This window comes from Aquarana catesbeiana, linkage group LG04, assembly GCF_042186555.1.
Source record: "Aquarana catesbeiana isolate 2022-GZ linkage group LG04, ASM4218655v1, whole genome shotgun sequence".
NCBI classification, from domain to species: Eukaryota; Metazoa; Chordata; class Amphibia; order Anura; family Ranidae; genus Aquarana; species Aquarana catesbeiana.
Genome location: NC_133327.1, coordinates 629,118,234 through 629,135,111, shown reverse-complemented (window position 1 = coordinate 629,135,111; position 16,878 = coordinate 629,118,234). Strand labels below are relative to the sequence as shown.

General features: G+C 44.5%; 2 protein-coding genes across 2 annotated transcripts in view; one reads left to right on the top strand and one right to left on the bottom strand.

Annotated features, from left to right (window-relative positions):
- The window catches only part of IARS2 (isoleucyl-tRNA synthetase 2, mitochondrial), a 161,927-nt gene that overhangs the window by 19,531 nt on the left and 125,518 nt on the right, over positions 1–16,878 (top strand). Inside the window, exons 4-6 of the mRNA XM_073628359.1 lie at positions 1,971–2,119; positions 2,281–2,330; positions 13,771–13,880. Coding sequence (XP_073484460.1) covers positions 1,971–2,119; positions 2,281–2,330; positions 13,771–13,880 — 309 coding nt within the window. The remainder of the gene's footprint in view (positions 1–1,970; positions 2,120–2,280; positions 2,331–13,770; positions 13,881–16,878) is intronic.
- Positions 1–16,878, bottom strand: part of BPNT1 (3'(2'), 5'-bisphosphate nucleotidase 1) — an 83,978-nt gene that overhangs the window by 62,124 nt on the left and 4,976 nt on the right. The gene's annotated exons all lie outside the window — the stretch shown is intronic.

The window sequence follows — 16,878 nt, the reverse complement described above, 5'->3', positions numbered from 1 at the left end:
CAGATCGTGTTTGCTATGTGGTGGGGCAAACGCACAGGAACCACTGCATTTTCTGCACCACATCAGTGTGAACCAGGGCTGCCTGGTCAAAGCCTAACTAAGCTCCCACCCCCATTCTAAGCCCTACACTAGCTACACTGTAAAGGAAAGTGCTTATGTTTACTTAAAGCGGAGTTCCACCCAAATTTTGAACAATATCTGTATGTATTCTCTTCCTTGCCTAGATGCTGACATGCCGTTTAAAAAAAATTAAATCGCCGTAATTACCTTTTATTTTTCTATTCTTCTTTGCACTTCCTGGTTCTCCTCCCATGGGAGTAGGCGTGTTTCTAGCCTCTCCCAGACTCCTGGGAGCTAGTCTCAGGCTTCCCAGGATGCCACTGAGCATGTGCGGGAACGAGCGGTGAATGCTGGGAACACAGCATTCACCACATCCAGGAAATAAATGCTTGTGGGCTTCAAATGCCCACAATGAAGATGGAAACCGCCTGCAGTGAATAATATAAGTTGGACCCCCGCTTTAATCTACAGACACTCTGGTCATGATGTGATTGGCTCCCAGCACCGGCTTCAGGGAAGAGGCGGGACAGCAGACAACAGATGCCCCGTAGTAAGGGCGAATTCACACATTGCAAAACTCCTGTCACTGCAAGGACACACAAAAACCAATTGTTTTCCATGTGTCCCATTCACACTGCAATGCAGGCAGAGCTGTGCTGCAGCACGCTGTGATGACAAAAAGCCTACAAAAGGAAAACTGCAGCACTCCTGACTGGCCATTTATCTACAATAGCCAGTCAGGAGGTGATTTTTCTGTTGTCATAAATTGTGACATGCTTTCTGTCAGCATGATCCTAGAATAGGTTGGGCAAGATTACATTATGCAGTAATTGTATATTAGCTGCCCTCCCAGTGCAAGGAATTGCTTGCTATTGTTGGAATTGATGGTGTCCACCTTAAAAGCAATTTCATTTTACTCAATTCTACTCAAGTTTGCAATGGAACATTCTTATGCCAAGGGACAAATCCAGACCCAAGATGTCAGTGTCATGAGACTTCTGTCCCTGGCATTGGTGGAGGGCAGGATTTTCTTTCCCATGATTGTTATGACGTATGCCAGTCTTCTGAGTTATGGTGGAGTTCTGTTCTATCCACCTGTTCAGGAAGGTTTTCAGGAATTCCAATCAACATCCTAGAGTTGTGAGCAAATTGACTGATCGATTGTTGATGGTAGAAAAAAAAAAATTCAAAATTAAGAAAAAAGGAGAAAAACAAGTATTCTCCTAAGGACACTAAACAAAACTGAGCAGTTTGGAGGGGGGGGGGTTATAGCTTTGGCCTTTAGTTTCCTGTAGGTGGCAGTACATCCCTAGTTTGCTTAAAGCGGAACTTAAGTAATTTTTTCATCTTTCCATCTAATAAATCTTCGGCCCTTGTCGTTTTAACTTTGGATAGTAAAACTTTTTTTTTTTTTTTTTTGCCAGTAAGTACCTTATACAGCCCACTTCCTGTTTCTTGTCTGGTCATTAGCCTAGACTTATGACATCATGCACAGCTCTTTCTCTCACTCTTGTGAGAGTTTGCCAGGAACGGAGGGGGGATGAGTCATAAGAGGGCCAACGAGAGCTGCAGAGCTGGAGGTGTGCCTCTGTGTAAATCCAGGAAGTGAACAGGCAACAGCTTCAGCTACCCACAGTTAAAATGGATGCAGCCAGACTCAGTGGAGGAAGATTTCTGCAGCATATTTGGCAAGTACAGAATCACAGTATATATAAAATAATATGCAAAGTGGTTGGAGGGAAGCTTCAAAATGGCAGATATGTTTTTATTACAAATTATGTGAGCAGACTGCAGTTCCTCTTTAATATCATGAGCGATGTCCCTCATTGAGCGATAGAGAAAAAATGCATTTGATGAAGAGATTTCAGTAATTTTTTTCATTCAAAACTTTATGCTCTTTTTTTGTTTAGCCAAGGCATTTGCAGAAAAGGCCATAGAGAAGCAAAAAGCATCATTCATTCGCTGGGGAGTGATGGCGGACTGGGAAAAGTGCTATTGCACCTTTGATAAGAATTACGAGGCAAAACAGTTGGATGTCTTCAGCAAAATGCATGAAAAGGTATTGAGCTTGTTGTGGGTTGTGCTTATGATGGTTTGCATAATGTCTGTGTGAAAGGTTTTCTAAAAAATGATATAGAGGTCCAGTAATCTTTGTATTGTACCTACGGCTAGATACTGTTTGACTTTTGAATAATTAAGTTTCTCATTTTTGCCTTGCAGGGGCATATTTATCAGGATTACAGACCTGTGTTTTGGTCTCCATCATCAAAGTAAGTGATATGATTCCTTGTTTGTATTCTTCCTGTGACAGAGATCCTTACTCTATTTTTGTTATCTTTTATCTTACATACCCTACACTGTACAGCTCCTGAATATACAGTATAGCTTAGGTAGTAACAGTAAGTTACATTAAAATAGATTCATGCTACCTGTGTGGATATAAATGCTGGCTAGGGATGAGCTCAGGTGTGTTTTGGATACTAGTCCAAACCTGCCTAAACTATGCCGCCAGGAAGTTGTCACTGTGGACCGCTAAACATAAGCAGCCAAAGCATTCCCTGCCCCACAGCTGCACCTATACAAGGGGCGTGTATACTCACGGGTTATGATTGGTGGTCCGCAGTGACAGATTCCTTGTTGATTAGTTCTATTTGTATAGAGTAGGGCTAAACATGGTATGTTATGAGTAACCTCTAGTTTAGCGTGAAACGTGTTGGCCTACTTATTTCCTTCACATTCTCTGTTTGCATTATGCATCATTTATGATTTTATGGACATTTCGTAATAAACGGGGATTCCAGTAGTGCGGCCGTTTGGACCTTCTTCTGTTTTTGCAATTCCTCATGGGATAGATCAGATGGGTTCAATCTAGTATCCAAACACACCTGAGCTCATCTCTGATGTGACTAACTATATGCAAGGTATACCATGACCTGGATAAATGAGAACCCCCAAAGACTTCCTGAATTTGCATTTACTCACATTAGTTACTGTTTTCAGTACAGCTGCAAGAGGAAGTCTGTGACCCTTTTGACCTCGTTGAGATCCCCCCCCTCCCCCCTTAAGCTGTAATATACAGTGGATGTTGGTTTTTCCATGGTGCAATGTAAAGTTGACCCAGCATGTGGTGATCGGTAGGTGGTAAGTATGCCAAATGCTATACATGGCGTCGCAAACACCCTGGAGATCGCGTGTAGTGAATGCGGTTGCAATGTGATTGTCTGCAAAAATGGGGCTAAAAAGGCGGTGAGGAGGCATCACATTACTTACTCACTGCCTGTCCATAACTTCTGGAGCATGATCCGGAAGCAGATGGGGCTTCAGAGGCAAGGGAAATTTAGGCGCTTGTCTTAATCTACCCAAGGGTAAACGTAGATATAAACAGCTGGTGGGGCTGCCATTCCATATCTAAAGCCAAACCTTTTTTTGTAGTTTTAGATAGTGTGGAAGGGTTAGAACCCCCTTTTTTAAATCGCATTTTAAAATACATTTCAGTTGCCAATCAACAGCATTTGGTCATTTACAATTAATCAACTGCTGTCCATACTGGGGAGACTCGCTTTCTCTATTTTTACTGGTAACCATTGTCATTGGAACTGAGGGAAAATCCAAATTGTTGTCTTTGCAACAGGAATAGAGGTTCAGACTTGAAGGGCCACTTGACCCTTTTTCTGTTTTCATATTATATGTTCCTTAGCCCGGGTTCACACCTATGCGAATTAGATGTGCGTTTCCGCACATCTAATTCACATAGCAGGAGAATGTGACTGGCTCCCTATGGAGCCGGTTCACATATCTCCGGGGCGGCTGCGGAGAGCACTGCACAAAAACGCTGTGCGTCTTTGGCTCCGTTTCAGGGCCGAATTCAGGCATAGAATCGGCCCTGATTCGTCCCTGAAACGGGGAACAGGGACGCACAGCGCTCCTGTGCGATCCGCAGCCCGTTGTAGTGTGAACTTGGGCTTAGTCTTGCAGTGGGGACATCTGTTGTGGTGACAGCTGTCCAAGAGGTGATATCCCTCGATTTGTGGAGAGTTATCCTCTCATATTTCCCGTTTTTCTTTATCGTACATCACGGGACACAGAGCCATAGTTGTTACTATGCGGGTTATAGGCCACCTTTAGGTGATGGACATTGGCATACCCTAAGACATGAAGTCCACTTCCTATATAACCCCTCCCACTACTGGGAGTACCTCCAGTTTTTTCGCCAGTGTCTTAGGTGTTGGTCACGAGTAAAGATGTTCTATGCTGAGCTCCACTGGCATATTCCTTTGCTGGGGCAGGCTATGCAACCGGATCCATTCAAAGTGTCTTTTTAGGCTGAATTGAATGGTACCCGTTCTCGTGGCGGAAGAAATGAGGTTTAGCCCGTAACGCTTCTCTTTTTAGAAAGCTGGACCCCGGGATCCAGTGCTTTTGTTTTTTTTCAGCCATAAAGTTTCCTGGCGGGGTGCTTTACGGGTCCAGGGGTGTGGATCCCCCCGATAAAAAGGGGCCCCGGTCCCTGAAGGTTTTTTAACGGAGCCCACTGTGAGGGGTGAAGATTGGGTCTGTTGGTTTTACCACAGAATCCCTGCGGCGGGATAAGGTAAATGGAGATTCCTAAGAAATTTTACATTTTCTTATGGATTGTCTCATTTTAAAAGTAAATGTTGTCATGCCTAAAAGTCACCACTGGGGGCTGTATAGAGCACGTACCTGGTTCATGCTTTGCTCAGATCGCTCTGTGCCAGCAGAAGCTGCAGACTTCCCTCCGGCTAGCAGTCCCAGGCCTCCGGTAAGATGTTCAGGGGGGATTTCTTTCTAAAAACACCCCTCCCCCACCTGGGCAGAAGCTCTCTCCCTCTCCCTGGATAGATAAGGGGAAGCCAGAACGATCGGCAGATGCCGCTCTGTTCTCCACCGCCTCTGCACGGCAGTTTGTCACTAGCTCTCCTCCTTGCCGCCCCCCCCACACACACACGCATGCTGATCCTGTCGGATTGGAAGCCCTCGCTCGTGCGGCAAAACGCTCTTTGGAAAAGAGGAGGGGGGGCACAGTGGGAAGAAGGAGGGGGCGTGGCTTGGCGCGGCGTTAGCGTGCAGTACATTTAAAAAGCTCCATTTTGCTGACTGCAGCTGACGAAGGGACACGAGCAGAAGGGGGAATGTAAGTGGTGACACAGGCATTCGCTTGGCACATTTACTGAAGCATCAGGCTGAGCATTAATAACAGCGGCAGTTGCTGGACTATTTGCTCAAGCAGTGGGTGCAATTTCTTCTGGTAGTACCTCTGCATTTGTGCATCGGGTTATGGTCAGAAGGGGAGGTAGAAACACCCCAAAAAAGGGCTCAAAAGTGCCTCCCTCAAGCTCTAAGGAGCTTGGTCTCATCTCTACAATGGCATCCTCCCCTGAGAGATCTGAGGTGGTTGGTCAGAGTGAGCCATCAGGGCCATCAAATGTTGCTTCTGTTTCCAACACTGCAGCCCCTGTCTATATTACTGAAGAGGTTTTTTTCCTCAGCCATGATAGGATTGGAGGAAAGGTTAGCAGCTTTAATCGCATCTTCCCAGAGTGAACGCGACAGGTCCCCTTTCACTACCCGGGACCCTCAAACAGAGGAAGGGGGGGGCGGAAGAAGACGAATTTCCCTCGGGACCGTGAAGAGGCTGATGACTTCTCTTCTGAGGGGTCAAATGCGGAATGACCTCCTTCAGCTTTACAATCTGAGAGATTGATGGTGCAATCTCTTACTGAGTTGGTCCGCTCCACTTTTATGCTACCCTTAACTGAGCCGGTTGATAATCCCACTTCTTGTTTGGGTTCGCTAAAGCCTCCTCAAGCTGTGCATTCCTTTCCTGTCTATTCATTGCTGGAACAGCTTATGTGTTCCGAGTGGGATCACCCAGATAAGCATTTTTTATCCTCCCAAAAAGTTATCAACACTTTATCCTATGGAGGAAAAATTCACTAAAAAGTGGGAGATAACAACAATTGACACTGCTCTATCCTCTGTGAATAAAAGTTTGACTTGTCCGGTAGACAATGCTCAAATACTTAGGGATTCAACAGATAAAAAATTGGAATTGCTGTTAAACCTATTTTCTCTGGCAGGTTCAGTGACTCAACCTGCGGTGGCAGCAATTGGTGTCAATCCTTGAAAGACCAGTTTAAACAGGTGCTCAAGGTTATCCCTGATCAACAGGCCCAGGATTTAGCCGAGCTACCAGGTGCCTTATGTTTTGCAATAGACGCTATAAGAGATTCTATACTTCAGGCCTCGCACCTTACGCTTGGGCTGCTACATATGTTTAGAATACTATGGTTGAAAAATTGGTTGGGCAAAGCGCCCTGCAAAAAGCTCCTGGTTAGTTTTCCTTTCCCTGGTGAAAAGCTGTTTGGGGATGATTTGGATAAATACATCCAAAAAATGTCTATTGGGAAAAGTACCCTTTTGCCAGTTAGGAAAAGGAGTAAATGTATTTTATTTAAACAAGCTCCTTCTCCAGTGCCAGGGGCATCAGCCTCCAGGCAGTCACGACGGCCTCTGCCGTCAGGTTCAAGAGGTAAACCTCAGGGTCAATCGCAGGGACAAAAGAATTCCTGGGGGAGGAAACCTACAAAACAAAATAGTAAAGCCTCCTTATGAAGGGGTGCCCCCGCTCACTCGAATGGGGGGAAGACTTCTGCAGTTCTCAAGGGTCTCGAAGGAAGAGTGTCGAGACAAATGGGTGACTTCCTCAAAGCTCTAGGGTACAAGCTAGAGTTCCGAGAGTTCCTGTCTCCTCGTTTTCTCAGATCAAACGTTCCAAAGGATCCAGAGAAAAAGAAGTCTCTCTTTCAAGCATTTGACCGTCTTTTGTTTAAAAAAGTGATCTCGGCGGTCCCCATGCAGGAGCAGGGATTGGGGTCTTATTCAAACCTTTTCACGGTGCCAAAACCAAATGGAGATGTCAGACCCATTCTAGATCTCATAGATCTGAACCGGTTCCTGAATATGCGCTCTTTTCGCATGGAGTCAATCTGATCAGTAGTCTCCATCCTACAAGGAGGAGTACTTCTGGTGTCAATCGACATCAAGGATGCATACCTCCATGTGCCGATTTTCCCCGCTCACCAGAAATATCTATGTTTCGAGGTAGAAAATCTTCATTTTCAGTTTTGTAGCTCAGCCTTTCGGTCTAGCTACTGCACCTCAAGTGTTTACAAAGGTCCTGGCTCCTCCTCTAGCCAGATTAAGGGCCCAAGGTATAACGATTCTAGCTTCCTTAGACGATCTGCTCTTGATAGACCAGTCGGTAGCCCGCTTAGACCAAAGTATGGTCACCACAATCGACTACCTGGAATACCTAGGTTGGATTCTCAACCTAGAGAAATCTTCCTTAAAACCGTCAAGGAGATAGGAATACATCATAGATACAGCCCAGAAAAAGGTATTCTTGCCCCAGGCAAAGCTCAGCATCATAAAGGAACTGATTCAGGTGGTCAAAGTAAAAAAGAATCCTTCTATTCGACTTTGCATGAGATTGTTTGGAAAGATGGTGGCTTCATTCAAGGCCGTTCCTTATGCTCGGTTTCATTCGAGGCTGTTGAAAAACAGTATCCTATTAGCTTGGAACAAGAAATTCCAAGCTCTAGATTTTCCAATGTATCTGTCTCCAAAGGTGCGCCAGAGTCTCAGTTGGTGGTTGATAACCAAGAATCTGCAAAAGGGAAGATCCTTCCTTCCAGTTACCTGGAAGGTGGTAACAACAGATGCTAGCCTTTTGAGTTGGGGAGCAGTCCTGGAGGAGGCAACCGTCCAAGGGAAATGGTCCAAATCAGAAATGGCCTTGCCCATCAACATTCTAGAGATTCGGGCAGCGTGCTTGGCCCTGAGGGCCTGGACGTTCAAGTTACAGAATTGTCCTGTCGGGATCCAATCCGACAATGCCACAACCGTGCCTTATATCAATCACCAAGGGGGCACAAGAAGTCGTGCGGCCCAGAGAGGTGAATCATATCCTAACTTGGGCAGAAAACAATGTACCTTGCCTATCGGCAGTCTTTATTCCAGGGATAGAAAATTGGAAGACGGACTGTTCGAGTCGCCAGCAGTTGTTCTTGGGAGAATGGTCCCTTCACCCCGAGATTTTCCTGGCAATATGCTTTAGATGGGGGATCCCGAATGTAGATCTGTTTTGCGTCCAGGTTCAACAAGATCAGCAACTTTGTGTCAAGAACAAGGGATCCGCTAACATGCAGATCAGATGCCTTGGTGGTCCTGTGGAATCAGTTCCTACTGATTTATGCATTCCCTCCTATTCTGCTGCTTCCACGACTTCTTCACAGGATCAAGCAGGAAGGGAAGTCGGTGATTCTTGTGGCCCAGAAGATCTTGGTATGCAGAGATCATAAGGATGGCGGTAGGGGACTCATGGACTCTACCACCATGTCCAGACCTAGTCTCGCAAGGTCCGGTATTCCATCCTACCTTACAAAAGCTAAATTTAACAGTTTGGCTATTGACCCACGTTCTGAAGAAGCGTGGGCTGTCTGGTTCAGTGGTATCTACCTTGATTAATGCAATGAAGCCGGCCTCTAGAATTTTATATTATAGAGTCTGGAAGGCATATGTTTCCTGGTGTGAATCCAGGGGTTGGCATATCAGAAAGTATGTCATTTGTCAATCCCTGCCATTTGGCTAGGGGACTTTAACGTGGTTTTAAACCCGGTAATGGACAGACTGCAGCTGAGTCAGAGTGCTCAACTCCCTAGCACTACCCGCTTTGGGCGTACATTGAAAGAATTCTCGCTAACTGATACATGGCGATACAAATACCTGAACACTCAGGCATTTTCATGTTTTCCGGCGACACGCTCCACCATGTCCAAAATAGATTTCATATTGATCTCGGATGTGTTGCTTCCCTTGTTATCAGATTATGGTTACCATTCTAGGTCCCTATCTGATCACACTCCATGTTGGGCTACTTTGCATCTTGCCCCGCAAACAGGACCCCACACATGGCGTCTCCATTCCTTTTGGCTGTCTACTTTAAAAGATCAGGAGAACATACATAGGGAATGGCAGTTTTATTAACATTAACAGGGATACGGCCTCGGTGGGCATGGTCTGGGAGGCATTTAAACTGCATGGTCGTGCCACTCTTTCCTCGCTCATAAATAGATTGAAAGCTTCTTCGAAAGTATTGCTTCAACAGGCCTCTGAAAAACTAGAATCCGTAACTAATGAGTTTAGGATAGACCCCACGCCAGCCAAAGCATCAGCACTTAAAGAGGGAGTCCCGTGAAAAAATAAATTTAAAAGTCAGCAGCTAAAAATACTGCAGCTGCTGACTTTTAAAATAAGGACACTCACCTGTCCCATGGTCCAGCGATGTCGGCACCCGAGACCGAATCATAGCTCGGTCCTCGGGTGCTGCCGCCGCCATTCTCTGTAAGGGAATCAGGAAGTGAAGCGCTGCGGCTTCACTTCCCGGTTCCCTACTGCGCATGCGCAAGTTGCGCTGCGCTTCCTAACTGGTCCCCGCTGTCTCTGGGACCCGTGTGCGTCCCAGCAGACAGCACGGTGGTGACGGGAAGAGGCATAGACTCCTGTGGGTGCAAATACCTGTCTAAGACAGGTATCTGCACCCCCCTCCCCCCTGAAAGGTGCCAAATGTGACACCGGAGGGGGGGAGGGTTCCGAAAAGCGGAGGTTCAGTTTTTGTGTGAACCTCCGTTTTAAGCTTCAAACTCGTATACTACACCATTTACTCTTTGAAAAGGACAAACAGAAGCTTTTTTTTCTCGAGACAACGGGTGTTTGAACAGGGAGAGCGTGCGGGAAAACTCCTAGCATATTTGGCCCAACAGGATACTAGTCCACCGGTAGTAGTCTCCCTGGTAGACTCACAAAACGCATTATTAACAGATCCCTCGTCGGTAGCATCTGCATTCCAAACATATTATGCTGATCTTTACTCCTACAAAGTAAAGGTCACTACACGAGAAACTCAGGCCTTCCTTCACAACATCCCTTTCCCTCAAATTTCAGAATCCCAGATGAATATTCTGGAGGCCCCCCTTACTACAGATGAGATTGCGGCAGCGATAGCATCCCTGGCACCAGCAAAGGCCGCCGGTCGAGATGGTATACCACTGGATTTCTATGCAGCCTGCTCGGAGATACTAGTCCCTGAATTACAAAAATTATATAATCATATTTTTGAATCCGAATCCCTTCCTGAATCCCTCCGTCAAGCGGTGATCATAGTGCTCCCCAAGCGAGGCAAAAATCCCCAATACCCGGACTCATACCATCCAATTTCGCTACTCCAGGCGGATAAAAAAATTCTGGCAAAAGTATTAGCCATCCGCCTCAATCAAATTATTCTTTCCCTCACCTACCCTGACCAGACGGGGAAAAACTACAGCTATGAATCTAGGTTGTTTATACATGAACATTCAAACAGGCCATGAGACTATAGGAAGTAGAGCAGTAGTGACGTTAGACGCCGCTAAGGCGTTTGATTCTGTGGAATGGGGATACTTATGGGAGCGCTTAAAGGGGTTTGGGTTTGGTCCCAGATTCATTAAATGGGTACAATTGTTATACTTCTCCCCAGGGCCAAGGTGGTGGTGAACGGGTGGACCTCAGACTCCTTCCCGCTGGGGCGGGGAACTTGACAGGGTTGTCCGCTGTCCCCACTCCTTTACGCCCTGGCGGTTGAACCTCTTGCCATCTCCCTTCTCCGTATGGGGACCCTGGTAGAGACGGTGAGCCTTTATGCAGATGATATGCTCCTTTACTTGGAAGATACTGGCCCGTTTATCCAGGCTGCCCTTCAGACCATTGAGGATTTTGGAAAACATTCAGGGCCGCGCATGAATTGGTCCAAATAGCAAATTTTGCCCCTTGACTTATCACCCCCTACACGCTGCTTGGCTTCCCTCCCCTTGCAAAGGGTTGCGTCTATTAAATATTAAGGTGTACAAATTACTAGAGCGCCCCTAGAATATATTGCCAATAATATTGACCCACTTTTTACATATTTGAAATCCCGCACACAATCCTGGGCAAGACTCCCTCTGGGGGTGATGGGAAGGATCAACCTTTTTAAAATGATCCTACTTACAAAGTTCCTCTATATATTTTGGAATTCACCAGTACTCATTCCCCTAAAAATCTTCAAAATGATTGACAAAATCATCAGCTCTTTTATATGGGGACCAAACAGGTACAAGCTAGCTTGGAATACCCTTAAAAACCCTACCTCCTCAGGGGGGGGCAGCCCTCCTGGACCTCCACGCATATTACACAGCTCTCACACTTTTATCACATCCACAAAACAGATAAAATCAGATACCAAACCCTAACATGTAGAAACGCCGAACAATTATACTTATTCCCCTTTCCAAGTATTACTCAGAGGCAGGGGTGGTGGGAGGGGAGGGGACGGTCAGAACCCTGTACTACTTGAACATAAACGCATTTGGGAGATTGCGCTCAAACTGACTGGTGCCGATTTCTTCCACTCACACACACCCCTGTGGCACAACCCCCAGCTGAAGGAGCTGTTGTGTCTGCCGGGAGCTACCATATGGGCCGCCAAGGGGATAATGTTTCTATACCAGGTAATTACCCCGACGGGCATAAGAAATTTTCAATCACTCAGAGGAGAATTTAAATTACCCTCCCACGTGATATTTAGTTATATGCAGTTGAGGCATGCTCTTCGAACGCAATTCGTTGACGGATTCCCTAACACACAAATGTTACCACTGGTTGATGTGATTATAGGAGCAGACCCAGCCTAACTAATATCCACTCTTTATAGCATATTACGAACACGCTCGGTGGCAAGAATCATAGACACAGCTAGAGTGGGATGGGGGGAGGACATAGGCTCAGTAGATGACTCTGACTGGGATGAGGTATTAGAAAAACGCTAAAAAGGTATCACCTAGGCTCTCAGAGCGCCTGACTCGGCTGTATGTAATACATAAATCTTTTCTCACACCGACAAGATTAGCTAAATTCTCTCCGAACCAGAACCCAAAGTGTTGAAGGTGTTCGGGCAGCCTATGCTCATTTTTTCACTTATGCCCAGATATCCAAAATTACTGGGCACAAATCATTACATTTTTACATGACCACATGGGTTTGCCCGTACAGCTTGATCTCAGACCGTGTATATTGCTTCCGGACGTCACCATTGACAAGTTTCTAGCTACCTTCCTTTACGAAACTCTCTTTTGTGCCAGAAAGGTAGTCGCTAAACATTAGATGAAGTCCATCCCTCCCACAATCCAGGCCTGGATTGGCGAAATAAATATGTCCTTGCCATATAAGAAGGTGATATATCAACATAGGGGATGTCCGGCCAAGTACAACAAGATTTGGGATAGGTGGCTTGATAACATTGACACTTGCGTGGAATAACTAGGTGTGACTGACTGTACACGGGGGGGGGGGGGAGGTCACCCCAAGTTGCATAATTTCGCCACATCATACAATGTTTTGAGCTTGTTTATGGGAGTTTCTGTAATAGGGAAAGGAAATCTATTGTGGCAATTATTACATTATTAACACATCACTGGAAGTTATAATAGATTATATACTTTAGTGTAAATTGTGGATGATGTATCTGTTTACGGAAAATGTATATCCTTTTTGAGATGATGTACATTATATACCATATATGTATGATTTACTTACAAATAAACATGTTCTTCTTAAAAAAGAAAAAAAAAATGACCTTTTTTTTTTTTTTTTTTTGTTCTATGGGTAAAGAACAGGTTCACTTTAACAGTAGACTTATTTTAGTAGACTGCAAAAGAGCACAGGTACAGTGTTTAAATTAATGTGACTGAGGCTTTAAAGCGATACTAAAGTCTCATTTTTTAAAATTTAAAAAATAACAAACATGTTATACTTGCCTCCTTTGCTGCAGTTGTTTTGCATAGAGCAGCCCGGATCCTTCTCTTCTCGGGTCCCTCGCCGGCGCTCCTGGCCCCTCCCTCCTGTCGGGTGCCTCCACAGCAAGCATCTTGCTATGGGGGCAGCCAAGCCATAGCTCTGTGTGTTCATTCAGACACAAAGCCGTGGTTTGGCCTTGCCCCCTCTCTGCTCATTGGGTTGACAGCAGTGGGACGGCCGAGGCACTCATGCACATCGCTGGAGAGAGATGGGGCTCTGGTAAGGATTGTGAAGGCTGAGGGGGGCTGCTGCACACAGAAGGTTTTTTATCTTAATGCATAAACCCCTTGGCGCCGGCACCTCCGGGCCCTGTTAGAGGTTTATGACGCCGGGGCGAGGCTTAAGAACACGCAGTCACTTGGTCCGAAAACTCCCGATCACGAGGAGTGATCGGGAGCTTTTGGTTAAGTGATAGTAACCGTGCAATTAACGCAAATATGTGCCCTCTTGGCACCAAGCACCAGATTCCTGGAGGCCATATATTTGCGTACGGCCAGCGTCAAGGGGTTAAGATAAAAAAGAAAAAAACCTTCTGCCTTTAGAAGCACTTTAGTCACCTAATATACAACATAATTTGTTGCAAAGCTGTTTCCAGCCACTAGAGGATGTACTTCACAGGAAAGGCTAAAAACATAGTAAACTTACTATAAGATGACACACTGCTCCAGGTCTGTGCTGCATGTTTGTACACCTGTTTTTTGTGAAGTTCCCATGTACTTTATACTCTGATCGTACAGTTTACCCTTCTCTCTACCTTTTTAGAACAGCACTGGCTGAAGCAGAACTGGAATATAACCAGCAACATGTCAGCAGATCCATCTATGCAAAGTTTCCTTTGCAGAAACCTCCTCCAAATCTGGCATCTGTAATAGGTAACTGTATAAAAGAAGAATGTAAATACCTTTTCTACACAGCTGCATACTGCCCCTTTACTGAGGAATTGTCCCCTGCAGTCTGCTGGTAAACCAACACCAACAGCTTTGTGCTTTACAAGTGTACTTAGCTCTCTGTTTGGCTTTGGGACACTGAAAGCCGCAAAACAATATTCGTATACATGCAAAATAAATGAATAAATCATGGCCAGATGCATGATCTGTCACTCATTTGACCTGCTCTTTTCCAATCACAGAGGGCTCTCTGTTGCTTTAAGCAGTGATAACTCCTTAGGACACCACAGGCTCCTACTGACTGCATTTTATGAATGGGCCTCAAAGTTCAGGCCATGGTGCAGTCCTTTGCTTGCCTTTATCCAGCCCTTGGAGCACTATTCTATCCACTGACACCAACCATGGGACATAATTCCTGTCGCTGACACCAACAGTGGGGCACTATTCCTCCCACTGACACCAACAATGGGGCAAAATTCCTTCCATTGACACCAGTGATGGGGCATAATTTCTTCCATTGATGCCAACAATGGACAGCTATTCCTCCCACTGACACCAGTGAAAGGGCACAATCCCTCCCACTGACATCAACGATGGGGCAGAATTCCTTCCATTGCCACCAATAATAGGACATTTTCTACTCCTGCTGGCCCCCTTTAAAGTCTGAAGGAAAATTTAAGTGGCCCTTTGTTTAGAAAGTTTGGAGACCCTGACATAAGGGCTTGTTAGCCCCTTTCTGATAAAGTTAAGTAAAATAAAAAGTGAAATATAATTATAATAAAATTAAATAAAAGTAAAAAAATAAAGCAGCTCTCACGCTGCACACGCGCAGATATTGGGTGCCACACATGTTCTATATTATACGTCGGGGCACCTACGCGTGAAAACGTTGCTTGCGATACACATGTTACATATCAGGATAGATACAATAGGTATTCCCGCGCTACCTGAACTAAATAAATAAGGTGTTTGGTTGCAGCAAGCACCGACCAGATCAAAGACCACCCAACAAAAATATAATAAAAAAATCAATATCTTTAATTTTGGAGCGCAGCACCATATATTGATTTTTTTTTTTTTTTATTACGTTACGTATCGCTGCGCACGCCAGAGTGAGAGCAATAATTCTAACACAAGACCTCTTCCGTAACACCAAACTGTTACCTATAGGGGGCTTTTGAAGTGTCGCCTATAGAAAATATAGGGTACAGAAGTTTGACACCATTTCACGGGCACGCAGGTTTGGCATGTTAATATCTATGTACTCTGTGCAACCTCGTCTTTTATATTTTACAAAAAATGTGGGTAATTTATTGCGTTTTGTTTGCCCTAAAATTTACGTTGGTGTGGGTTTTTTTTTTTTTTACAGAAATGTTGCGTTTTTTAGACCTTTGCAGTAATATCTGTGACATAAAAAATTGTAACTACCACTATTTTATATTATAGGGCAGTGATGGCGAACCTTAGGCACCGGCAGATGTTTTGGAACTACATTTCCCATGATGCTCATGCTCTCCGCAGTGTAGTTGAGCATCATGGGAAATGTAGTTCCAAAACATCTGGGATGCCAAGGTTCGCCATCACTGTTCTAGGGTGTCTGCTTTCAGAAAATATATTATATTTGTGGGTTTTGTTTAATTTTTTTGGCCTATAATGATTTTTTTAAACGTGTGCAAAAACGGCTCTGGCAGCAAAAGCGTTAAACTGTGTTTGTATGCAAGAAATTTTTTTTTTCCTGAAAATATAGATTTGACATATATTGTGCAAACTATTTTATTCTACAGGGTCTCTGCTTTCATAATAAAAAAAAAATATATATATTTGAGGGGTTATAAGTAATTTTACATGTGTAATTAAAACTAAAGTAAGAGGGTGACAACCTTTTAACCAAATGGTGATAAAAGACCAAGACTGCTGCCCCTTTAAGTACAAAACCACTGTGATTAATATAAGTAGGTAAAGACACACTAGTCCCAAAATCCAATCCAATAGATAAACCAAAAATCGACAACCCAAAATGTGTCCTTTGTTATAACAATTTCCATAAAATATATGTGCATGCAAATGTCCATCAAATTCCATAGACTCAATCACCTTGTATTGGAATGAGTGATAAAGTGGAAAGCTTCTTCTTTAAATATAGTGATCCACCACTGTGAGCAAACTGTACACTCACCAGATAAATAAGGCTACAGGGCAGCTAGCAAGCATAATGGATAAACCCAGGTGTGTTCAGAGGGATACATCTGGATTTCACAGGACCCTTCTGGTAATAATCAGCTTATCACAATAAAAAGTAGTGAGCCCAGAGAAAAACTCACTGTGTAATAAATTTTATTACAAATGGCAAGATGGTATATAAAAACAATGCACTCGCATTCTGGTGCCGACAGAAGGCACCAACACAAACGACTCAGGAGGTGACAGGCAAAGCACAGCAATGCCACACAGTGCAAAGAGACGGCGTTCCAAGAACCCAGAAGTGACTTTGGGATAAACCAGAAATTTCTGTCACTTCCAGTCTGGAAGGGTACTGTAGAATATTTGGTTTTGATGGGCATCTGAGCCTTTTAGTAACCACAGTAACCTTTAAGATCAATTGATGCCTTTGGGCTGTGCTATGTGGCCCGGAAACTGACTCTACCCTATACATATCTCCACTCATACTTGCTGTCTGGTTGTTATCTCCCATAATGAGGGGCAGTTGTATATCTGTTCCATCATTTTGAATTTTTGCACTACATCCACAATGCCCTGTAAGGTTGTACACCTGCCATTCTTATGACTTCCTTTCATTTTCTACATGATAGATTTTATTGGACAGATATGAATAAAAGTGAACTTTTAGGTCATAGTGGGTTTGGTGCATGGGTATATCGCACCCCTGCTGATGTTTCTCTAGTGCAGAGTAGTAGGTAGAAATAAGCTTAGTAGGATCTGACCGTCTTAGAATTTTTTCTAAGAGTGTCACTTGTATAGGGGG